Source organism: Periplaneta americana, chromosome 1 (genome assembly GCF_040183065.1).
Source record: "Periplaneta americana isolate PAMFEO1 chromosome 1, P.americana_PAMFEO1_priV1, whole genome shotgun sequence".
Classification (NCBI taxonomy): Eukaryota; Metazoa; Arthropoda; class Insecta; order Blattodea; family Blattidae; genus Periplaneta; species Periplaneta americana.
In genome coordinates, this window is record NC_091117.1 from 163,355,551 (window position 1) to 163,382,752 (window position 27,202).

Sequence of the window (27,202 nt, forward strand, 5' to 3'; positions counted from 1 at the left end):
GAAATGTAAGCGATGAAATATCGCATTTTATATTCTTTTCCCAATAAAACACATCTATTTTCTGATATGTATATTCAGATTATACCTAACACATTTTTTTTCTGTTACTACAAATTCATACAAAAAAATTGTGTTTACGCGCATGTCTTGGTAGAAATTAATATTTTCTGGTGTGGCACTCTTTAAGCTGAAACCAAGAAGAATTTCCTGTGTTCTTATTATAATTCACAGCTTTTTTTTACTGATAATGTGAAAGGTGAAATATATTTGCAAAATGTTGCAACGGTCGTTATGCGATCTTGACTCCTAAACCACGCATTATCCGTGAACCCGACGTAGGATTAAGAGCGGAAAGGTTGCGCTCTCGCTTTCCCGAACAGGAAAAGCGTTTTAAAATAACAAAGTTTCTTGAATGGGCTGTTTCTCCTTTTCTCGATATAAATTTACTGCTTGGAGAAGCCACCTTCTTTTTTTAATTTTGAGCAAAAGGAAATAGAAAATACAAACACCCTGCGTGCATGTTTCACGAAGCAAACATTTTACTCTTACCAGATCTCAAACACAACGACGTCTTAGATAACCACTTATCCGCTATTAAAGTAAAGCCAAGATATGATTAATTAGCATGGTACAAAAATCCAGAGAACCACTAACAAAAGCTCGACATTTTACATCAACTTTTATTGGATATCCTAGTAAGGAATTTTTCGTATTATGTATTTCGCATTTCTTCTTGTATCTAGCTATTTTAATACTTGTCTTGTTGGGTATTGCATGTGCAACCTTACTCGAATCATTTTCTGACTAAATTAAAATTATACCTGCAAACAAGTTCATAGTTGTTAAATCGAGCTCAACAATAATCGAAAATTTTCAATAAAATTATTACTGTATTCTAGTCTTTTTTTATTGAACGTAACAGGCAAAACCCTTATTACAATGTTCAAGACTGACATTATTATTGATATAATGAAGGGCTTGGTGCAATAAGGTGCTAACCCTGACTTGTGAAAATTGAGATATATACACAAACATACGTAGAATAATATTGTGCACTTTCTGTCAAAAGATGGCTCTGGTATGAGCATAAATTTTGCAGTAGTAAATCCGTATCCTTTTTCTAATCAATGTTAACAGTTATTTGTTTTGAGCAAAGGAAAGGAGAAAGCAGCCAAATGAAGAACAGTTTCTAAAAAAATAAGTTAATTGAAACGATGACATGAGCAGTAACTGATGATAGCATCGACGACCCATATTATATTATATCTGACTCTGAAAATGAAGGCACATCGGAAGAGATAAGGACTAATTTTATTTCTCATTATTAAAATAATATTGAGGGATGACACCTTCTTGCATCAAAGTTAAACGTTGTAAAAGTTACATATATTTTTGAGCTGATATAGTTCAACTCTACCACGCCATAGATTACCTGACATTCGCCTTATGTTTGGGGAAAACCTCGGAAAAAACCCAACCAGGTAATCAGCCCAAGCGGAGATCGAACCCGCGCTCGAGCGAAACTCTGGATGGCAGGCAAGTGCCTTAGCCAACTGAGCTACGCTGATACATAACATCCTTCACAAAGTACCAGAAAAAGTCAGTGGCGGGGGTCAGGTCGGGTGACCTAGGTGGCTAGGCAAGGGGTATTCCTCTTCCGATCAAGCTACGGAAAAGTTTCCTTCCAAGAAGTCACGCACTGCTCCATAGTAATGGGGTGGAGCCCCATGTTACTGAGAAACCGATTCTGGGAGTAGTTGGTCAACAAGAAATGTTCTGTTCTCTTTTTTTCGAACATTGTCTTCCTTTTTGAAGTTTTGTGTCCTCTTTTTTTTTTATCGATATGAATTTGATCACCCTACCTAGGACCTGCATTACGAAAGGCGCGCTGATTCGAGTTCTCATGGGGAAAGAAATTATCTCATGAAATTAAGACCAGTGTCTGGGACCGATGTCCACCCAGCAACGCGAGAAAAGGAACAGAAAGTGCTTAGGTAATGTGATTAATAAAATTGAGCATTTTTTCAAAGTTTCTAAGAGTAAATCACGGGGCCTTCTTTCAGAAACCGATGCGAATAGATGGGTATTTGTGTTGGGGATGGCAGAATTTTTTAATGGCTCAAGCGATAGTAATGTTAAACACATCGGGTTTTAAGAGGAGACGTTATGCTGTTTTTGCAGGAATTAGTAAGAAATGCTACCCGCATAACGTCCATCGGTTGTAGATGCCTGTTGTACGCTAAGTGCATGTGAAAGACTGAGTTTGCCCTAGTAGAATGGAGGACAGTCTCATTTTCTAGTTCAATTTGCTTGATAACGCCGCACCCGGAAAAGAGTGGGTGTCACTCGTACGCTGGCCGTTTAATATTGCCGGACAGCAAAAAACAGCGAGTAAATTCTTACGATTAGTATCATCTCATACCCTTGTTCTTTTCTTCCAGATCAACTTGCGGTTAATCCTGGTAAGCGGGAAGACGAAAGAGTTCCTGTTCAGTCCCAGCGATTCTGCGGGGGACATCGCCCAGACAGTATTTGACAACTGGCCCGAAGGTAAAATTATTTTACTAATAATAATTTCCTGCGCAGACACATGAAATTCTACGAAGTCCATGACTGTACCGGCCTTAATTTATTAATGCGAAATTGGGTGCTAGTACAAAATGAATGTAATAAAATACAACTAAATGAGATTAAATTCTTATGTTAAAGGCTGCAAAATTGCATAAAATAAAATATAAAGTCACAAGTAATGGATTTCAAACAAGTACAGTAAAAGAATAAAGTTATATGTGTAGAATATCGGGAGAAATTCACAGCATTTACTAAAAATTAAAAATATGAGATTGCATAAAATGGGTTAACTAGTGACATCAAGTTACATTGGCCTGTGGGGCCCTAGTCCACCCAGTCATTTGTCGTGTTATCATTATTATTATTAATGACATTTATTTATTTAAACTTATAACTCAAATGTTTGAGCCCATCCAGTGCTTTCCAAAAATTTACGCCACTGGGCTTAACTGTTAACAATTCAAAGGGTAGGGAGAGCAGAGTAGACAAAGGAAACAATGGGAAGATCTATGAATTAGGAATAGACTAAATGTCTAAACCAGAAAGTAGATGAAGAGAGGAACTAGAATTTTCTAAATAATTAGGGCCTACTTCTAGCTTCTATCATAAGAATAGTTAATAATTACGTAAACGGACTGACCATGGGCAGGTCTTTCACTGCAAAACCAACATTCTCCAATCTTTCCTATTTTCTGCCTTCCTCTTAATCTCCGCATATGATCTACATATCTTAATGTCGTCTATCATCTGATGGCTTCTTCTGCCCCGAACTCTTCTCCCGTTCACCATTCCTTCCAGTACATCTTCAGTAGGCAATTTCTTCTCAGCCAGTGACCCAACCAATTCCTTTTTCTCTTCCTGATCAGTTTCAGCATCATTCTTTCTTCACCCACTCTTTACAACACAACTTCGTTTCTTATCCTGTCTGTTCACTTCACACGCACCATTCTTCCCCATATCCATAGTTGAAATGCTTCTATTCGTTTCTCTTCATTTCGTCGTAATGTCCACGTTTCTGCCCCATACAATGCCACACTTCACACAAAGCATTTCACTAGTCTCTTCCTTAGTTCTTTTTCCAGAGGTCCGCAGAAGATGCTGCTCCTTTTTCTATTAAAAGCTTCCTTTGCCATTGCTATCCTCCTTTTGACTTCCTGACAGCAGCTCATGTTACTGCTTATAGTACACCCCAAGTATTTGAAGCTGTCCACTTGCTCTACTGTCTCATTTAGTATTCGCAAGTTTACCTTCTTCTTTTTTTTTTTTTTTTTTGCGACACCCATGGTTTTCGTCTTGTTTGCATTCATCTTCATCCCATACTGTTCACAGCTGTTATTTGGCTTCTGTAGCATATTCCTTAGTATCGTCTACTCTTCTCCTAACAACGCCATATCATCAGCAAATATATGCACTTCATTCTTCTTCCTCCTCCTTTTACCCCTCCCATGTTTTGAAAACAGTTCTTCAACAAATCCTCCAAGTACAGTGAAACCTCTCATTTACGGACATTGAAGGGACGTAACAATATGTCCGCATCTGGGAGGTGTCCTTAATTAGGAGGGAGGCTCCCCAATCTAACAGTAAATTTATAATATGCATTATGTATCCCTTAGCGCGTTAAATGAAATGTATTACTGTAGTTTAATTCTAAATATAGTCTGCTGTACTACAGTAAATTCTTTGCAATTTTGAACTACAGTAGATAAGACCGAAAAAGGAAAATAGAGTACTGTGCAAGGCAATTTTATTCTAGGTCTACAGTTATGCAGTACTGTAATTTACAGCTTTCAAATTAACCTTTATGCTCGACCATGCCGAAATGTAGTAGCCTAATTATATACCTGGTAGTAGCCCTTTAATGCACCTCATTAAAGTGCACCTATTCATTATAGTTCAGTTGTTCAGCCAATGAGAAATCACCATTGTAGCATTATAAAAGCGCAAGTATCGATTATTCTCGGATATGCAATCGAAAGACAACTAGCGAAACGTCACGGAGGCTGGAAATCCAATACTGTCGCAGAAGGTTATGTTCTGTTATTATAATAATTAGCGTTAATTGTAAATAATATTCAAATAAATTAAATTTGTCATCTCGTTTTTCAATTCTAAATCAATTTCCAGGTTATATCAAGATTAATGTTCATGTTATTCTCTAGATTATATCAAGGTCAATGACATTCGTTCCTCGGAAAAAATCAATACTTTCGCTTCTGCGCACATCTCACAATTTAGAAGGTCAGTTCCGCTCCTCACTTCGATAACCATAACATGAATACTTATGAATAATTTCAAGTTAAAAATATGGTCGAGCATAAAAAGTCGTATGAAACTTGCCTATAATGGTAATTAAGACGCTCGTATGAAAATTATGAAACTCGCTTGCGCTCGTTTCATAAACAAACATACTCGCGTCTTAATTGCTACCATTATAGGCTCGTTGCATAATGTATTATTACATTCAGGTGCCATGTCTCTCGAAACAGTACAACTGATTGAAGTGAAGAGAATAATCCTATTAACCCTATCATGTGTCGAATACAATTTCACGATCGCGGAAACCTGGACCCATCAGACAGGTTAAATTTTATGATTTTGTTTATTCACCCATTTACAGCGAGCAAGGGGTAGCCGGCTGGGCTAGTGGTAGCCTACGAGACCCTTATTGTCTTCTTTCATGTTAAAGAATTTCTGTACAGTTCTCAAAATTAAATCTTCCATTTTTGTAATACATTATGTCTTGAAATCCAAGTCCTGTCCGTAGTCAGAGGTAAAGCAAGCTTTAGGACTGTGAAACAGCTGTCTGTGTCCGTGTCTGAGAATGTCCGTAAACGAGAGTTAAATTCATCATTATTTCTATATTATTTCAGTTGGAACATAAAAATCTGTCCGTATATGAAGAGTGTCCGTATCTTGGGGGTGTCCGTAAGGAGAGGTTTCACTGTAGATGTTGAATAGGGTAGATTAGCGGTCGTCAGCACAGAGCACCCTGGGGCTAGCGTCTCTTACCCGCGGAGAAGACACTGCACCATGGTGCACTCGTAGCTGCTAGCGGGTATGCTCTCTACCTCTTCCTGCTGCACGACGGTGCACACGGGACGGCTTCGGTTACCCTTTGCCCATTTCAGTGAGTGCTGACTACCAACGACCACTGGGGTAGATGATAAAGGACATCCTTGTCGTACTCTTCTCCCTATTTCACATCCTTCACACATATTTTCTTCTCCTATCCTGACTTTGAATCGTTGTTTCATATGTAGGTTACTGAACAGTCTCCTGTCTTTCCAGTCCACACTTATTTTCTGCAGGATGTCCATCAGTTTGTTCCAATCCACTATGTCAAACGTCTTTTATAGATCCACAAATAGTATAAACCTTCTTTATTCTTCTCTAGGTATCTTTCGCTGATTGTTCGTAGTAGTCCATTTGCATCTCTTGTAACTTTTCCTTTTGTGAAGCCAAACTGCTCTTCTTCTAATCGTCCTTTCATATTAGAATATAAACGTCGATTCAGTATTCGCAGGAGAACCTTCGCCGAGTGCGATATCAGGCTGATAATCCTGAACTCCTTGCATTTCTTGGCATTATTTTTCTTCGGTATTGGCAGCAACACCGTCTCCGTAAAATCTTCTGGTCATTCGCCTTTCGCATATATTTCGGTGCATAATGATAGGATTTCTTTCTGTCTTCACCCAAGCATTTCACTAACTCAATGGGGATTCCATCAACTCCTGTTGCTTTCCCATTCTTCATTTCCCTAAGTCCTAGTTCAATTTCTTCCCTTAAAATAGAAAATCCTTTTTCGTCTTCTGATACGGTTGCTTCGTCTTCTATGGCTAACTCATCTGGACGATTCCCTGTCTCATATAACTCCTCTACATATTCCGTCCATGTGTTCAATATTCCTTGTTTGTCTGTTATTTCATTTCCTATTTCGTCTTCTATCAACCACATGAATTTTCTGTTCTTATTTGTGAAGTCTAATAATTTAACTTCGCGGTACAAAATAATCATATCTTCCTTTTCTCTCTAGATCCTTTACTTCTTTGCATTTCTCTTTCATCCAATCTTCCTTGGGCTTATCAGTTTCTCTTCTTAGTTCGTTGTTTAGTTTCCTGTAGTTTCTTCTACCTTCTTCCGTGTTTATGTTTTTCCATTTTCTTCTTTCCTCCATCGTCTCCAACATTTTCCCTGTGACCCAAGGTGTCTTCGTTGTCGCTCCTTCTCTGTATCCTATTGTTTCTTCTGCTGTTTTCTGAATAGTTCGTATTAAAGTGTTTTGATAGCTACTCATCATTATAGACTGACGAAAGTGTGATTGTGTAATTGCCATAACCGATGTTACACAAAACCACAAAGTAAGGTCTCTAGTAGTGAGGGCATCGCTGCTCCAAATTTTGAAGTCCATTTATTGAGTCAAACAGCATAGCAGTTGCCCGTCATTTTTTGTTCAAGGAATTCGAGTACACTGTACACATTATATAAGTACGCCGTTTTTGATATTACAATATTAATAAGGAAAAATACGTGTTCCACTTTTAGTGTATTTTTATTTCAACTGAAACAGTAAATTAAATTTTCCGCTTGCTGTAAAAACGACAGTAGGAAGTGATGTACAGTGTTGGGTATGCTAGTAATTATGATGCAAGTATGAACTTAGCGGAAATTCTGAGAAGCAAATCGAGCTAAGTTTTTGTTGTTTCTCTTCTGTTCGTATGGATGAAGCTAGTAGCTTGCCCCATATTTCGCTATTCCAGCCATTTCTTTCCGATTCTATCGCCATTTCTGCTCACTCTGTTTTATAAATAAAATGTTTTTTTTTTTATTCTACCTCATCGTTCTGTTTTGCATGAGTCAGTCATTTTTTATTTGGATCTTTATCTATAGCTTTTTGTGTTTTTCCCCTGTCAGGTGGTCGTGATTTTTTTCAGGCCTGTAATCTATTCCTTCATTAACGTATATATCATCATCTAGTTGCAATACAACCCATTTTTCTATACCATTTACTTTGCCATCGATAACTTTCATGAAGTGATTATTTTCCCATATTATACATTATATATAAAACTCATTCCGCACTGCTCCGAGGCCTAACAGATCTCCACACAGCTTGCTGGCTTTCTGATGTTACAACCCCCACCACCAGCATTCCCGCCTATAGTAGAGTGCACCATGCATTGACCTACTGTATGCCCTATATATATACGATGATTGCCCAAATTCGACAGGTGGGCTGGACGGCACTCGTGAATGCAGTGCTGACAGGTGAACCAGCCTGCCTCAGCCCTGATCTCCAGATCCTAACCCAGACGAGTATCTGATAAGACCTAGGGCCCCGGAGCCACAAGTCCCAAGTCCTTCAGCATTGGTGACTCGTACTAACCCCAAGACTTACCCAGCCTAGTTTTAATTATTGCTGATGATAGATGAATGAGGGGAAGTATTGGTAGAAAGATATAGGGAAATTGTAATACCCCGAGAAAACTGCAACGTATGCTTCAATGAATTTCCCTTACATACCATTTAATGCACATACCCGACTGAATATATTCAAATTCAGATATTTCCAGACACGCGTTCTTATTTTAAAAAAATACCTTAGTTCTCATCTACAATCTCTCAAATATGTCAAAATATATCTGATACATGTGTTTGTTTATATAGCCTACTTTATTCAACAGTGACTATTGAATAGAGAAAAAAAATAAGATGTGTTTCGTTCACTCCGAAGGAATTTTAGCCCAGGGCGCTCAGAACGAAGAGCGCAAAATATACAAACAAAAAATGTTATAACAAAAACAGAACTTGGAAATTTTCATTATATAGGCCACCACAACTAACCTATACAAGCTTGTCATAATACTTATGATTTCCGCAGATTGTTGTTATTGGTGAGTAATACAGAGCACGACATACAAGACTAGAGTTATCATAAGAAGAAATTCTATAATAGGACATGGAATATAAAATAAGAGGACATTGTTGAAAAGAAAAACAGCATTTTATAAATTAGCCTGCAAAAAATTAATGCTAAAAAATATTGGCTCCCATTAGTCAGTTTTCTCACTAGTTTCTGGATCAGTATTACATCTGTACTTATCTCTGGAACCCACTGTATGCATAAGAATCTGAAGAAATGAATTTGTATCTTGTAACAAGTAAGTATGAAACTGTTCACAGGACATGTCCTTTTCTCTTAGCATGAGATTTCTTCCGTTAGTCCATTGGGCAGATATTAGGGAAAATACTCTCAACACTTCCATTGTAACTTTGAATAGAGAAATAGAATCAACATATTTTTTAGGAGTTCTAAGAAAGTTTCAGTACTGGTAGAACTTTCGGAATTGAATTTGCACCATTGTTTATCTAAAGTTAAATCTGTTTCTGGTTCAAAATTGACTTGATTGGTATAACTTTGTACATTACAGAATTGATCGAATAGCTTAGAATCATCAGTAGACATTTTTAGAATGTAAGAATTCAATACCTTCCAATAGGTAATCAAACTTTAAGTTTTTATATCCTTGAGCTTCAACCATTGAAAGCAGTTAAATTCTTCCATAGGTATTGACCACTTCCTAAGGTATTCTATTCAAATTTCATAGAAATTAGTTACATTTTCATGAAAATATTTACATTCTATGTGGAATTCATTTTGAGAAACTGAATTTAATAACCGTTTTACTTTTAGTGGCAGCAATTGATTTTTCAGCCTGGCATGCAAACAAACGAGAATTGACATGAGCAAGTCATAGACTTCCACAATGTAATTATTTTCTCTTTCAACACTTGAGATTTTAGTGTGGAGAATGTACAGTTTCCCTGGAAAAGGATGAGACGATTGAATATTCCTAAGTCTCAGATGTAAGACACTGCGCATGATCGGAGACTAGAGCACCGATACACAAGATAACGAATATTGAGTTACTTAAATTCAGGCTATTTGGTTTGTTACTAGTATCGTTCCGAAATTCAATTAAAAAACTGCAAAAAATATGATATTACGTAAATAAAAGATAAATATATACATAAATCGTGTAGTTAAATCGACAATGGACCTTCATGACTAGATCGACACTCCGCACAGAAAGGAAAGCTTTCATGTCGTTTCCATAGCTCAGACGGTAAGACTTCTGCGTGTTGTGTAGAAGAGTGCGAGTTCGATTCTTAGTCTACACAACAATTTTTTTTGTCTAAATAACGTTGAAATAGCTAAGTCACGTTGAAATATAGTTTTACAAAGTCCTGAGATTAAGTGTTAATGATCGCAAACAATACAAAATTACAAGTTATAATATTATAAACGTTAATCTAATGAATGCATTTATACACACACATATATACAATGTAAATGCATATATATTAAAAACTAACAATTAAAATGAAATTAAAAAAATATATAATAATAGACAAACTTTTACAAAGGTTTAGAGTCCTTAGGCTATGTCATTTGTTGAGTAATTATTACAATAATTTATTAATAGCTTTCCCATATGTGTAAGAAATGCACTCGCAAAAAACAATTTTTGTTAAAAGTATGGCTTTGGATTATTTCATTCTCACCCCTGCAGTTAATTTTAACTATTTTATCTACGTGTTTGCATTCAATTTTATTCATGTTATGATTGAATGTATAAGCACTGTTGCAGTTATTGACTAATTACATATATTAATAATAATTATTAAATACATCTGTTAAGTAACCAATTGCAGTATCTTTTGCAAAATCTTGAATGTTTAAGTTGTCAATAATATTTCTGTACTATATACTATAATACGTTAAAAGAATTTGCAATAGATTTGGGATCCTCTACTTTATAATCATTGGTTTTAATGAAAAAATATTTTCTTTCTTAGGATATCTACAAGTTTAAATTTAATAATATTACGAATAGGTTTAATTGCATTATCTGAATTTTGTACTTTTCTACTCAAATATATTCTATTTCCCTCTTTCATAATTTTTTATAAATTACACTGTACTTCTTGCAGTATTTAAGAACATGAAGATCATTACATTGCAACTCATTACATATAGATTCTTCTTTTTAATACATGAGATTTTGAAGTCCCTGCGTTATCTACATGTTTTAACTTTTGAATTTTTTCACAACATTGAGTGGAGAACATCCACTGAAGTGATTATGAAATTAAGTGAAAAATTCAATATATTTACTCTTAATATTAGTAGTACCAGTATCATATATGTTTTTCCAAGATTCATTTTGTAGACATAAATGTAAATAATCACTAGATACAGCAATTACGATCCTTTCTTAGTTTTTAAATTAATATTTTGAAATTGTTCAGTGACATTGGAAACACATAGGATTTGTTTATCATGGTCAGACAAGCCATTGATTATAGGTTCTGTCGAATAGGAATTCAGTCTAATTCTGTGTACAAAACGTTTATCAATGGCTGTGTTATTTCAGCTTGTATGCTATGGGAAAATGATCCTACGAATAAGGTTTCCAGTTTCAAGGAGTGAATTTAATTTACTTTTACGGAAAAGTTCCGAGAGATAATCTATGTTTATGTCACTACAGATCACAAATTCCATATGAGATTTCTAAAGTCTTTTCTTTACAAATTCAATGTTGGCTATAAATATTAATAAATAATGTAAGAAATATGAATGATTGTAGTTATAAGTCTGATTTACATTATAAAAAGCAAGAAGTTACATTCCTCGGCAAGATTCGAACTTTCGATGTTTGGTTTTGTCGTCCAACGCACAACCACGGACCTATTCAATGCTTATGTTAATAACATACAATTTAGCTGTAGCAATGTGGTGTCATAACTTGGGGTTTGTTTATTTAATGTAATTAGATTTAATTTGATTAGTTTCGCAACAATTGGACTTCCTGTTATATCCTGTTATTTAGATATTTAATTTAGGGTTGATTTATTAACTCTTACTATGCAAGATGCCTCTTATTTCAATAATTCTATATCATGTTAAATAGTCATTGTCTACACTAAAGTATTATCGTCATCTCTCATTTCTCATCGTAATGGCGAACCGACGTGACATGAGACAGCGAGTTATAGCTCTAGTTGAGGCTGGATATGGGGCTAGATCTGCTGGCCGTTTGGTCGGTGTTCCTGGAAGTACAGCCGCGAGATGGGTTCATCGTTACCAAAGTTTTGGGGAGGTCGAAAATCGCCCTATTCCTGGGCGTCCGCGGATTTCTTCATTGGAAGAGGATGCTCTTTTATTCGAGACAGTTCGACAGGACCCCTTTCTGACTGCTAACGAAATAAGAGCAGCATCTAACTTTCCCGGCTCTTCACAGACTGTGATCAGCAGGTTGAGGAACCGCGGTATTAGGAGCCGGAGGGCTGCGCAAATGGAAATATTGGGGGAAGCACAAGCTGTCGACCGTCTTGCCTTCGCTACCAATCGAGTGGATTTCGATTGGAGAAATGTAATTTTCTCCGACGAAACAACCATCTCGAGTGATTACGAAGGTCCTGTCCATGTCTATCGTGAGGATGGTCTCCGACATGATCAGCGCTAAGTGCACCGACGTGAAAGATCGGGGCGCTTTAGCATATCGTGTTGGGGGTGGATGTCTTACGATGGACCTGGCGTTATAGAACGCATCGATGGCCGGTTTAATGCGGAAACTTACGAGCACATTCTAGAAAATATATTCCTTCCCTCCGCCCGAGAACGTTTTCCCGAAGGAACATTGCTGTTCCAGCAGGATAACCATCCCGTGCACTATGCTGCAAGCATTCAAAGATGGTTTCAAAGGAGACCCGAGATCGAAATCATTAATTGGCCTCCGAAGTCACCTGATTTGAATGTCATCGAAAATTTATGGGCGGAATTGAAAAAGAGAAGGATAGCCACATATGCCCACCGACGCCCTCGAAATCGAGACGAATTGTGGGATCAAGTTGTTGACACCTGGGAAGATCTCGCCGGGGATCAGAACTTATTCCACAATCTCGTGACATCCATGCCGGATCGACTTAGAGCTGTAATAGAAGCTGATGGCATGTGGACAAGATTTTAAGTTAACAGGTCTCTTTTTGTTTCTTATGATTTTTGTTTGAGGAAGAATATTTTTAACTTCCAAGTAAGATTTATTTTTTTTGACGAGGTTCAGCCCACTTGTAAGACCCAGAAATTGGGCATAAATTATTCCATATTTTTCGACAAATTAGACAGTCGAGGAACTCTGAACAAATTAATTACACCTCAATAAAAAAAAAGTTTTACCTGGGATCGAACACGAGACGTTTCGGTTATACAATGGAACCGGCACGCTACTATATGAGCTACCGAGACAAGACAGTGATAGCAGCAGTCCAGAATGTAGATCCCTTAGCAGGCATTTGCCATTCGGTACAGTGAAGCAATGATATTTTGGGACTCGAGCTATGTTGTGAAATCCTGGCCTTAAATGGCAGTCTTCTTCGTGATCCTTATTCTGGTCCTTGTCCTTGTTGTGGTCCTTGTAACAATTCTTGTACTATCTGTCATGTTATGTATCCCTACGTCGATATCGAGTGAACTGCGCTGTAGAACTTTAACTTCCGACGACCAAGAATCATCTCATTCTTTTTCAGGGTAACTGTACATTATTGAATGGAGAAACCAAAGATATAGTTCTGAGAACTCATATTTAAAAAATGAGTCATAGTCGTTCAAGCGCAGAAGAAGCCAGTGTTGACAAATTTATTTTTAAGTCAGCGTTTATAAATGGAAAATGCCAGACATTTTGTATTGTTTATCAATTCCGATGGTGAGCAAGCGAGCACGTTACCAATATCAAGTCTTGTTTGCCGCGCTCTATATCAGCACGTCAATCTCTGTCCCGAAGTGACTGCCCTATGGCATTTGTGTATGATACCTTTAACAATTATTATGCTAGAAGGCGGTGAACATAGGGGTCGATTACATTGAAGAAATGTAAATGGTGTTTCCTCTGATAATAAAGTCATTTCAAAATTATAGCACTGTTGCTATTACTTTTTATCCAGTCCTCGTAGAAGACAGGTTGATTTGCGAGAAAAAATGGCGCTAGTTTTTGTGTGTGTGTGTGTGCGTGCGTGCGTGCGTGCGTGCGTCTTTTTTAGAGCCCACGAGTATTTTTCACCAAAAGACTGTCCTTTACTCCGCATTGAACGTGTTCGTACCTGATATAAAGTCTATAATCAATGCAGTACGCAAAGAGGTGTTGCGATGGAAGCACGTGCTAACTAGGTCAGAGATCGACGTCAAGGCCCTTGACACTTCCCTTAACTCAAACGAGAATCCCTTTAGCCTGTCAGCAGCGGGAGGTGACGAAATTGTCACCGACACCCTAAGGGAACTGCATTCCTGTTTACCAATGTAACACGACCACTGTTGATACAAGTGTAATGAATCATTATGGTCGTGACAACAAGATGTCCCCGTCGTTTGTTAGTTGTGCACTTGTTTTCCTTCCTTATAAGCAAGACAAGGGTTTTGGAGTACTATAAAGTACGAGACCTCATTCATATTCGATACACTATAAAGTAATGTTGAAACGTAGTATATACGAGTGTACCCCAAGGTTAAGTGAATTGGAACCGAGCTACTGCATTGACAAAGCAGCAGTACAGTTCAGTAATCGAAAATTACACGCAATTTATTACAAAATTAATTGAGAACAAATAAATGTATTACATAGTTTAAGGAAATATATTGGCCTACATATATAATATACATTTCATTTCGAACTAAATAATTGAATCCATTTGTTTTTTGGAAGGACATGACTTATTTCCATCGTGTGAAAATTAAGGAAATTCTTGAAAAAGAAATCGTTTATATATTAAAAACTCTTCTCAAAATATAACATAGGTACATTATTAACAGTCAGAAAAAAATACAATTATTATTTTTTAAACCCCTTAATATTGTTTTTGTTGGTTTCCCAAAAATTTACATCAATTGACTGATGCCCTTAAAAAAAAAGAGAGAGAGTTACATAGGCTTATACTTCCTCGACATCACAAGTGTTACAATATTACACATTAAATATTAACAAAAATAAACCTTATAATCCTTGTGTGACCTTTTTATAGTACACAGTAAATATCATTTTCAAATTTTCCATTGAGAACGACACCTGCTACATAACGGTACTGTAACAAACTGATTCGCGTGTTATGTTGAGTAACCAATGAAGCTGAGTTCATGCAATTAAGTAACTTCCAGTGATGTGACAGGGTTTGAAAGTGAAGCAACCAGAATTTTCCTGGCATGTAGCAGGTTTTGAAAGTAACTGCAGTCTTTACTATGTATTATACATGGGATGTAGTTCACCTTGAGAAAGCCAGCATGTGGTAGGTGTTAGAAAGTATTCCAAAATACATAATATAACTCGATTTTTTTTTTTTAATTTAATATGACACATTTTGACACTAGACCTCTCATATTATATCCTTCTTGTGTTACAGTGTTTGTGTATTCAGTATGTTGATTGTTGTCGCAGGTGGTGTCTTTGTGTCATACTGACTGGAAATTCGAGGATTTCTGTTGATTCTCAACCTCTAAAGGAATTGTTATATTATTATGTTGCTGTTTCAGATTGGGCTGAGGAGGCAGTGGCAAAAGCGGAAATTTTGCGACTGATCTACCAAGGTCGCTTCCTCCATAGCAATGTCACGTTGGGGGCACTTGGTTTACCCTTCGGAAAAACCACTGTCATGCACTTGGTGCCACGGGAAAACCTGCCAGAACCCAATTCGCAAGGTAATGATAACGTTTTCAAGATCATAGTTGATACATTGATAAAGCTGAATTTACAAAATGTTTTAAACCAGTGGTATTCAATCTGTGATACACGTACTCCTGAGGGATTGTCTCAAGGGGTAGGCAAGAACTGAATTACATTACAATTACAAAGCTTCTCAGCGCTGACATCAATAAAAACCAAACACAGAAATCGGATGAATCCAGAACCCCTCATCATCCTTTCTCTCACCAGCATTCGTCCACACATAGAACTTCTGCGAGGCTGAGTCAAAAAGTAACCTTAATATTGTAATAATCCGAATCTTGTAGTAGACACTTGTACTACACATATAAATAATAAATATATGTATACTATCCTGCTGAGGATAGCAGTGCGAGCTAATGGGAAATGTAATGTCAGCAACTACAGCAAGATGTTCATCTTGAAAACATGCACGAGGGAGGAACAGAGGGGTTTTTGGGTAGTGAAAGTGAGAAACCAACAGACATTCACCGAAGGATGAAGAGGCAGTATGAGGATTCTGTATGTCGCTTCAGCAAGTTTATGAGTGGCACAGAAATTTTAAAAGTGGACTGTCAACTGTGACTGATGCAGTTTGCTCAGTCGACCACACACTGTGACTACGCCAGACACTATTGCTGCAGTGATTCAAGTGATCCGAGAAAATTGGCGAACAGCTGTTAACGAGGTGGCTGTGGAATTGAACATTAATCATGGCTGTGCTCATTCACGATGTGCTACAGTACCACAAAATGTCTGCCAGGGGGTACCAAAACAACTCACACCTGAACTGAAAGAACGTCGTGTGGTTGTGTGTGAAACACTGCTACAGCATTATGAAGCCATAGGAGATGGTTTCTTAAAGCGTATAGTCACTGGTGAGAAATGCTGGGTCCACCACTATCAACCAGGGACAAAGCGAGCCAGCAAGGATGTGGGCACCGGTGTAGCTCAGTTGGTTAAGGTGCTTGCCTGCCATCCGGAGTTGCGCTCGGGCACGGGTTCGATCCCCGCTTGGGCTAATTACCTGGTTGGGTTTTTCCGAGGTTTTCCCCAAACATGAGACTAATGTCAGGTAATCTATGGCGAATCCTCGGCCTCAACTCGCTATCACCAATCCTATCGACACTAAATAACCTAGTAGTTCATACAGTGTCGTTAAATAACAAAAAATAGCAAGGAGTGGCGGCATTCATAATCTTCAAAACCAAAGAAGTTTCGTACAGCTCTGTCAGCCTGCAAAGTGATGCTCACGTTCTTGGAGCATTGGACGCAATGTTTACAGCGAATCGTATTGTGATCTGCTTCAAAACCATTTGAAACCCACAATCAGGTCAAAGCAGGCGATTTGCTCACTACTGGTATGCTTTTTCAGCATGAAAACGCAAGGCCACACACAGCTCATGCAACTGCACTATAAATTGTGGATCTTCGTTTTCAGTGTGTACTGCATCTTGCTTATTCACTGGACCTAGCACCGAGTGATTACCATGTGTTTGGACCCCTCAAAGAGACACTAGGTGGCAAGAAGTTCCACAATGGCGAAGTGAAAGAGATGGTGCATGAGTGGTAACACAGTCACAAGAATTTTTTTTTCGTGGAATTTTTTTTTTCGTGGAATACAGGCATTAGTGAAATGCTGGCATACATGCATTGAATGTGGGAGTGACTACATTGAAAAGTGTTTTCAATTCTATTGTACATGATGTCGCAATATAAAATATATTAAGATTACTTTTGACTCAACCTCGTAGTTTCAAAGAAACAAATCCATCCATTCCACTGAGTAGGTATGTAAAATGAGGACATATTTATTTTATTATATTTGTTGATATTTTCTTTTATAATATCAACTCTTATTTTTCCTTGCTTCACTAACATTTTACACAATTCGTTGCTATTATTATTGCATGACTAACTACTGTATGTTAATAATTATAATCATTTATTTTGCGTACAGCATCGATCATATCATTGCAATGCAGTTTGTTGGTACGAAAGTAAAAAATAGATTGGATACCACTGTTTTAAACCATAAATAAGATAAAAACTCTCTCCCTCTTCCCTCCCCGTGTCTTTTTTTAAGTTTAGTCTAAAAGTGTAAAATATAATGTTATGGTATAGTAATGTTAAAACTTTGGATTTTAAAGATAAAAGAAATAGGAACGTTATTATGATTATCCAAAGAATACAAACACATGACCTTGTATGAAATACATGTGAGTAAAATTGACATTGAATTCCTGATTCCTGTGAGATGGAGCGTGAGAAAAATGAAGTTCAAGAATTGTGAAGGGAAAAATGATAAAAAAGGAAATCCATGTGTCTTGCATCAGCGTCCTCTTCATTATCCTAAAGCGACAATGTGGTGTGCTGTGTCGTCTTCCACAATAATCGGGCTGTATTTCTTCGAGGATGAAGATGGTGAAGCTGTTACTGTAAATTCTCAACATCACAGGCATACGCTACAAACTTTTCTTGTGCCAGAGCTCCATGAGCATGAAAATCTATGGTTCCAGCAGGATGGGGCAACCGCTCATACTGCATGAATCATTATGGCAGTTGTGTACAATTTGTTCCAAGGGCATCTAATTTCTCACTTTGGAGATGTACCATGGCCAGCTTGGTCCCCAGACCTAACAGTCCCTGACTTCTTCTTGTAGGACTAACTGAAGGACACAGTCTTCAACACCAGGCCTCAAAACTTGGAACAATTAAAGGAGGGAATCCACGAGGCAATAAGAGAGGTTCAACCAGAGACATGCAACATGTAATGAATAACTTTCGAAGCCACGTACAACAGTATGTTGAAAGTGATGGTGCGCATTTAAATGATGTTCTGTTCAAAAAGTGAATTGTGCATATGAAATTCCAAGATGTGTAGTTTAAGTATGTACCACTATAGTTTTCATATGTATTGGATTTAAAACATATATCACTTTAAAAAGCCTTTATTGTTTCTGCCAGACCCTGTATAATGAGTGTACCAGTACTATTGCATGGACAACTATAAAAGATACGATGTTAATTCAAAAGGCGGAAATACATTTTCTGTAACCCATTGAAATGTGTGGAAAAAGGGCAGATTTTAAAAAATGACATCAGAAAAAAACTATAAGCAGGACCAGTATGTGAAAATACTATCACGTACAATGAAATCTGGTGACTGCTTTTGAACTGAATAACTGATACAGTAATATCAAAGCTGCTTTTAAACTACAGACCTAGAGGTCGTTTGTTTATTGGGCTCTCAAGGTAAGTTGCGAGACCCGAAGAGACATCATAATCTATAAGGAGAAGAAAGACAAAAGGGGAAGAAAAGGAACAGAAGAAGAACCAGAATAGAATAGAATAGAACAGTAGGTGGATTAGATTAGACCCGAACTCTTCAGTATCAAGGATCCAATGGGGCATTCCTTGTCCCATATTTCCGATACCATCTGGTATATACTGTAGAATCACATTAAGAGATTGCATGTCAAATGGTATTTTCTTCTAACCTACTAAGCCTACATATAGAGTCCAATTCTGTAAATGTATTCTGTAAGGTTACAGTGCTCCATCAGTAAACCCCATTACATTTCTCACGTGTCATATTTGGGCCAGTATCTGCATTTATACCAATTTTAATTTAAAACAGAAAAAAATTCTCAAATTTACAGAAACAAAGGGAATGATAAATAGGATAATAAATCCCGTCATAGTAAGAGGAATACTACAATACGCTTTTACCAAACCTTGCTATGGTAGTGAAGCATGGACAATTAAAGGGAAGGATGAAAGTAGAATAATATCTAACGAGATGTGATTTATGAGATCAACTTCTAATTATACGTATAAAACAGGAACATATATATATATATATATATATATATATATATATATATATGCAGGGTGGGTGGGAAGTAACTCCCTATTGTAATATGGTTATAAATCTGTTAATATTTATTCTATTTGACTGGAACAAATTTTGCTTTGTAGTTTAACATGGTAGGAGTCTATGGATTAACTTAAAACTCCACATATGCTCCAGCATTTTCCACTAATGTTCGTAACCGGCGAGGGATACTTTCAATTGACTTGTGCAGGAATTCCTGTGGTATGTTATTGAGGACTTGGCGTAGACGATCTTCCATTTCATCCAAAGTTCGTGGTTTGGTGCGATAAACTTCTTCCTTCACCCAACCCCACAAAAAGAAGTCGCACGGGGTGAGGTCGGGACTCTGTGCTGGCCACTCATGCAGACCACGGCGACCCAACCAACGTCCTGGGAAATGTCGGTCTAACCAGTCACGGACGTTGAGTGCAAAATGTGGTGGGGCTCCATCTTGCATCCAAATTACGTCATTGATAATATCCCAGGTGGAAACAATTGGCCAAACTTCATCTTCCAACATGGCTAGGTACCGTTCAGAGTTCATGGTGTCTCGAAGAATGAACGGACCCACAAGTTTGTTGGATGTAATGCCACACCAAACTGTGACCTCAGGGCGGCTTTGAGACTTTTCAACTGTTGTCCCTGGATCATGCTGTGCCCAGTAGTGACGATTGTGACGGTTCACAAACCCTCCAATATGAAAAATTGCTTCATCGCTCCAAATGATATTCTCGAACAACTGGGGCCAATCTCCATACCAACCTAGCATAAGTTCACCATATTCCATTCGATGGTCACAATCTTCCGGCGATAACTGTTGACAGTAATGTGGCTTCCACGGCCGGAAATTTAATTCTTTTTCCAGCACAGTTCTGATTGTGTGTCGGGAGAGACCACTTTCACGACTGGCTTGTCGTGTTGATTTTTGTGGACTTCTGGTGAACATTTCCTCAACCCTTCGCACATTTTCGTCTGACCTGGATGCTGAGGGACGGCCACTTCTACGAATATCCGCCACAAATCCTGTGGTCATCAGTTTAGCATGACAGTTCTTGATTGTCTTTGGATCCAGTGTAGCGCGAGGCCCATGCTCTGCCCGCCACCATCTCTGCCCCAGCACAACAGAACACCAGACTTCATAGTGGGCGGCAACCGGAGCTCTCTCCTGCACTGTGATGCGGTCAGCCATTACAGATCACGTTCTACTACTGTAAAGAAAGTTTCATAAAAAAATATTAATATATACAAAAGTTATAAGCACATTACAATAAGGAGTTACTTCCCACCCACCCTCTATGTATGTGTATATATATATATATATATATATATATATATATATATATATATAATTCAAGAACTACAGTTAGAATCTGCAATCCAGTACATCAAACACAATTAGAATAATTTATTGGAAGGGTCATCTACAGCATTGTAGTAGAATCCCTTAAACCCATGCTTCATTTTCATCCAAATGGGGAAAGATCTCTGGGCCGTCCAAAGAAGCCTTGAACTAAAAGTGCAGCATTGGGACCATAACAGATCATAGGGTCTAACACATAGCAGGAAAAGCAAGAAGAAAAAGAAACTTTCAACACAAACCGTTTCATTTATTATATATCAAGGAAAAACTATTGTGTAAAATTATTGAGAGTAGTGAAATAAAGATGTTGTGATTGTTATGTATACATAGTTCTAACTTGGATTGCTATTGTTTTGTAGACCAACGGCAGAAGAGTAAGGGCGGGGGGAGCAGTTGCTGCTCGGCATCGTGCTGTATCCTGTAATCGAGCACCACAGGCACCAGTACAAGTATTAAAGAGCTGACTGGAGCCAGGCTGATGAATTCCAGAAGAGAGTGTATCCTCATGTTGTGATGCTAGTTGGTCTTTGCCGAAGGATGGATTCTGGTCTAACCAGACATGGTGTGCTGATATTGGATTCGGGTTTGTGGCAGCATAGACTGCCATGCAGTGTGACTGCAAACGAGTGAACAAGCGGTGTACTGGTACCACAGTTAACCCAGGACTGCTGTGCAGGCTGGAATATTATCGAACTGCCTGTCGCCTGCCTGCCTGCCATAAGTCTTGTTGTGAGATTTTCATATTGTTGTGATATTCAGGTAGTGTAAAGAACTTTAAGTGTGTATTCGATCAAGCAGTCGAGGGGCTGAGCAGTGAAATTTGGTCGTCGTGCCACTCCTTGCGGAGCTATGAAGCTGTTTCTTAGTTCTTTACATTTAATTACTCACTAGGAACAAAAATATTCCTTTCATTGTTTTTTTTTATTTCATCCTTGGAATTCTTTGTTTTTACGATGTTTTTCTAGAATTGTATGTATATAATATTATTTGACATTTATTATGCTTGAACAAATTATTTTCTGAAATGTTAAATTCTTATTTTTATTATCTGTCCAGAGCTGTTATGCAGAAATGTATTCTGCTCATTTTATCTGTATGGTTATGTCAACTGCGGGATTTACTGGCCAATTGACAAAATGTGTTTGCATGCTATTTATCAAACTGCTTCAACCACAAGATGTTATATCTCATCACATAGTGTTAATGTATACATTCAGGTCTGTGGTTCTAGTATCACATTCGGCAGCAATGAATTCCTCATAAGCATACATATATATCTCAAATGATTTTGGGAACACACCTAAGAATTTTAAAATTGGATACAAATGAACTCTTCCGCAATTGAAAAGAAATCGTATGTACTATTATTAATTACCAAATTCATTCAAGTGACACCATTTCTAAATCTGTACATAGCAAAGCACCAGACATTAGACTTAGCTCTAATAGCTTAACTTTAAATTTTAATGAATTTGAAAGAATGTACAGAATGGTGCATTGTTTTTGTTGATCATGATTGTACACATTGAAAAAATTATAATATAATGTACGTAGTGTACTTGGTTATTTAAATGTTTGTTGTCACAATATGCTAAGGCCTAGATCTGGCACAGGATGAAGTTCCCAGCAAATCGCCCAGTTACTGTACCAACTGTGTCCAAGCGGTCAAACCACAACACTATTTATACATGGACCACGCTGTAACAGGCTGACTAAGTCGATCTGTTCTCATGTAAGATGGTCAGTGGTAAATAAATTTAATGTGACAGTAATTTTTATGTAGTTTATACTTCTGTTGAACGGTTGAACTTCTGAATGCTGAAATAAATTGGCATGAGTTATGGAGGAAGAAAATAAAATGACATAAATAGTGGCCTACTTCTGTGCAAATCGATTAATCCAGTGTTAAAATGTCCGTCGTAAATAACTAGAGAAAAACTATTGAATGGAAAGTTGGTACATTATATAAATGCAGTTCATAAATATTATAAAGATAAATACACTTATAATATATACAGATATATTATCAGTTAAACTGTACTTTCATCTGCATGATATTTCCTCTTATTCTTAATTGTCATCAGGGATTAATAATTTTATATAGAATGATCAATTGAAATTTAAATTTTGACGTTTACTTTGTTCCTAGTATCAACCACAAAACAATTCAAAATGTTCGCATGTGTTTAGTATTAGCTATTTGTGTCCCAAGTGATATAAGTTGTTTTCTTCTCTTCTCCCTTTTCCTTCTTCACTGCTATAGTGAAGTATGTTATTCCCCTTCCCATCCCGGCTAGCCACAGGTGTACCATATTTGTTACGAGATTCGAGTTTAGTATGACAGTCGGGTGGGGGAGGAAAGTGACTCGTGCACCGTGACTGACTGACTAAAGTCACTCACTGTGCACGGCATGTTGTTCTGTCTATGCTTGCTGTTCAGCAACGAAACTGCAAAGTGAATGTAAGCATTTTCTTTTGTCAGATGTCTATTTACATTCTCTAGTTTACTTGTAAATATTATAGTACTAATGTATTTTTGTTTCGTACCCGGTATGTGATTTCCTCCAAGAGAGGATTTTATTCTGCAGAGATGGAGTAGTAATAGAGAATAAAGTTCAGATCACAAAGATATTTCCTATGTTTTCAGGTTAACTTTTCCACATTTTCCACTACTGTATGTAAATCTATCCAGGTCCATTTCTGCCACATGAATAAATATCCTTGTCATAGATCTGTCCCCAGCTCCTTTGGAATTCGAATTTATTTCGTGAGAAAATATATATATATATATATATATATATATATTGATTTGTGAGCCTACTAAAGTACATTCCTTATCATTCATACACCTTCTTTTAAATATTAATAGGAGTGAATAATAATTTTTATATCTGCGAGAATTGTTATGGATGATATTTTGTGTTAAAGTTGCGTATCAGTGACATTGTATGTTCATTTCTTATTTTTGTTTTTGACTCTAATTATATTGTTTTACTCCGAGTCTAAATATATTTTATATGTACAAATGCTTATTTTACAGGTAAAAGTGTAGATTTGTCGTCTTTCAAACGTCTTTCTAAGATGTAAAATTATATTTTTGCTCTATCATCTAATTAAGCATAATTGTCGAAACTTTTTACTTTAAAATATTTTCAGTCAGTACATAATAACACATATGATGATGAACTACAACACAAATTAGTTTCCGATAATACAGTGTGCTACTTCTGATTGAGGTTCTGCTGATATATTTATCTCTTATCAGGTAGTATATCTCACTTGATGTTGTGTGTCAGAGGAAGAACAATTGTTTGTATGCATCTGGTCTGATTAGTGTAATATTTTAATAGTCAGCGATGTATGCAATGGAGGTGGAAAGAAATTGGCCACCATACCCCATTATCATGAGGCAACAAGTGATATCTTATTGGTGTCACTTGTGAGGTTCAAACCTGTCTTCGGACAGTTGACTAAACAACAACAATACAGTATGTTTGAGCAAAGAAATTATCAATATTAAACAATTATTCCATTAAATAAAGATAAGTGATCTGCCGTTATGAGTGTTTGTCTGGAGCATGTTTCATGCCGAAAAACAAGTCCTTCACATGAATGGTAGCCCCTTCATCTTGCTGTTAGTCTTCGTACATGGCCAAAAATATTTTATGATTTATCGTGTGTGTGCGTGTGCGTGTACATGTATGTGTACGTGTGCATGTGCGCGTGCGCACTTTTGTTTTCTTATTCAAAAAAATTATAAGCTCGAAATTACCAGTACCTCATATGTAGCAGCAGCATTCATCATCATCATCATCATCATCATCATCATCACCATTCTATTGCCCAGGCACTTGGAAGTTCTCCATTCGCCTTCTAGCTTCCCAGTATAATTTAGAGTCCGAATCCAAAAGGTTTGATACCAAACCTGGACATTTTCGTAAATGTTCTTGATTCATCAAAAAGTCTTCTAGGTTACACAGGATGCATTTTGGTGAACCAAAAATTCCAATTTTAAACAGGTGTTCTGCTAAACAGTCATGGCCAGTTAGCATTCGAAATTTTGCTACTCCATCATGTCGAGGAGAATCAGATATGTTCTTTTTCAGTAAACAATACATCCCTCATATAGTCTGCAGCATTCTGTGTGGGGAATGACTCTGCCAAACACTTGCTATTACACATCTAGTGGACCTCCAGTCTACTCGGAAGTTCAAAGGACTTAAATTACTCAGTTCCGCAAAATAGCAATAGTAACTATCATTGAATTTACCTTGATTATAAGAGGTATTGGAAATGATGTCTTTCTGCTGTCACACATTCCTTGACATCTCTTAAGAAAATTGACATTCACACAAGCAAGTTCCTGTTTCGTAATTCTCTGAACAATATGGTTTTAGAAACACCTGCTTCTTGTGCAAGCTTATGGAGAGATTTCTCTGGAGTATGTTTTAATCTGTCTTATAGTGCATCGAGTGTCTTCTCTCATTATACTCCACTTGGTCAAAACAAAACTGCTTTTGATGATGAAATTAAAGCAATGCATAGTGCACTCTCATAAATCATATTCCAACTACAAATAATCAATAATCGCCTAGTAATTCTGATTCCAAAACAGCTATAGAAGCAATAACATCCTATCAAGCTATTTAAAACAGGAAAGTACTGGAATGCAGGAAACTAATTAAAGCTCTCCTTCATCAACATAAAGCAATAGTTTTGAAATGGATGCCGTGACACCACAGTCTAGTATATACAGTCACTAAGCTTGAGTTGAGGGTACTAGGAACAATAGACTGTGCAGATACTATTTCACTATGTCTGTGACGAGGCGATAGTAGCGATCCTAGTGGTTAGCAACCATCTATGGATGCATATTTACTATGTATTGAGCTTCAGGACTGTATATACTACATTGTGGTCACACTGTGGGACCAGTGGGAATGAAATTGCTGATCAACTGGCAAAACAAGAAGTAATGAGTCTACAGCACCAAAAACATCTCTACCATACCATTCAGCAGCTCTCTTTATGAATTAATCAGTAAAGCAGGGCTGCCAAGTTAAAATTCTGAAATAAGCTAGAAATCCTATTCAAAAAAGCTGACACCACTAATTATTATTTTCATAAGAAAAATTATGAATAAATACATTACCATACACTCAGTAACAAATTATTTAACTTTGAAAATGTGAAACACACACTATAAACAGCCAGATTACTATATGTAATATTTTTTATTTTACTCTTGAGTGACATGACTGGCTTCATTAAAATATTTTTAATCAACTATTTCTTTATGCCACTTTCCCTCGTAGTTTATTAGCAATGTACAATGAAAGAGAGAGAGTTATGTCTATCTGCATTGAGGAACGAAATTGAGTTTTATTTTGTCTGTTTAAACTAAAAGCTCTCTTCTGTTGCATTACTGTGTGGTAATGTCATATATCTACTGAAAAGACATTAAACTTGGTTAAAGTTAGAAACATGGACATTACGACGAAGTGAATAGAAGCATTTGAAATGTGGATATGGAGAAGAATGGAATGTGGGAAGTGGACAGACAGAATAAGAAATGAAGCTGTGCTGGAAAGAGTGGGTGAAGAAAGAATGATGCTGAAGCTGATCAGGAAGAGGAAAAAGAATTGGTTGGGTCACTGGCTGAGAAGAAACTGCCTACTCCTACTCCTGCAGGAACATTTACTCTCGTCCTTATGATCCTTGTGTTGCCTTTTCTCCGTGCCTTATTTGCTAAAGCATTTCCTTGAGACAGGCGAACACTACAGGTAATATTGCCACCATCCAGAACCGAATTCTTTAGGCTAGCTTAGTATGCACTGCATGCTTTAAGAATAAAATAATAAAAGAGAAAGTTTTGACTGTCCATATACTTATTTTATTTGAAAGAAAAAAAAAAAGGTGCCACTAATCATTATTATAACGTGAATTCCATCATTGGTGATAGCTGTTGATTTCGCTATTCAGTACTCTGCTTGTGGGAACTCTAGCACTTGCTTGTGCGAAGGTTTGCAGCAGCAAACATGTATGTGCACATGACTTCATTCTAACGCATTTACACGGCAATATTGTGATAAAAGCTTGCGTAACCAACTCAGCAAGCACTGTGTAGCTTCGAAGTGTACATTTTCTTAAGTTGTGAATTTTTGAGTTCAGTGCTTGAAGAGTTTTGTATAATAATAAGTGACCTGTTACTGAAACTGCTTTCCAGCAGAAGTACAGATAGGGAAAACGAAATTGTGAAGAAAGATAAGACCATGTCCCTAGATTCCAAATTTAACTTCGGAGCATAAATACAAGAATGGAAAGTATGTACGACATTTTAAGCTGTCTCAATATGCAAATATACCTTGGTTAGCTGGATCGAAAAAATTAAATAAACATTTCTGCTGTCATTATGTGTTTTTTTCAACAGAAAATGGAATGTGATGTAAAAATGAGGACTGTTTTTGCAAAACTTGCTAACTGCAAAATTAAGATTTTGGTGGATTCGTTAACATAAGGCAGGCCTCTACACAATGTTAAAGGCATCTTAGTAAAATTGAATTATTTCTCTTCATTGTAGTGTGTCAAAGTGTGATCGTTGCACCTATAATCTACTTGTCTCCATTCAGTTTTTTGTGTCTCCTGTTG

At 37.1% G+C, this 27,202-nt stretch overlaps 1 protein-coding gene across 1 annotated transcript in view; it reads left to right on the forward strand.

Moving 5' to 3' along the window:
* UBL3 (ubiquitin like 3) overlaps nucleotides 1-23,185 on the forward strand; it is a 155,099-nt gene extending 131,914 nt beyond the window's left edge. Inside the window, exons 2-4 of the mRNA XM_069830538.1 lie at nucleotides 2,442-2,550; nucleotides 15,149-15,313; nucleotides 20,914-23,185. Coding sequence (XP_069686639.1) covers nucleotides 2,442-2,550; nucleotides 15,149-15,313; nucleotides 20,914-20,978 — 339 coding nt within the window. The 3' untranslated portion in view covers nucleotides 20,979-23,185. The remainder of the gene's footprint in view (nucleotides 1-2,441; nucleotides 2,551-15,148; nucleotides 15,314-20,913) is intronic.
* Nucleotides 23,186-27,202: the final 4,017 nt, after the last annotated feature.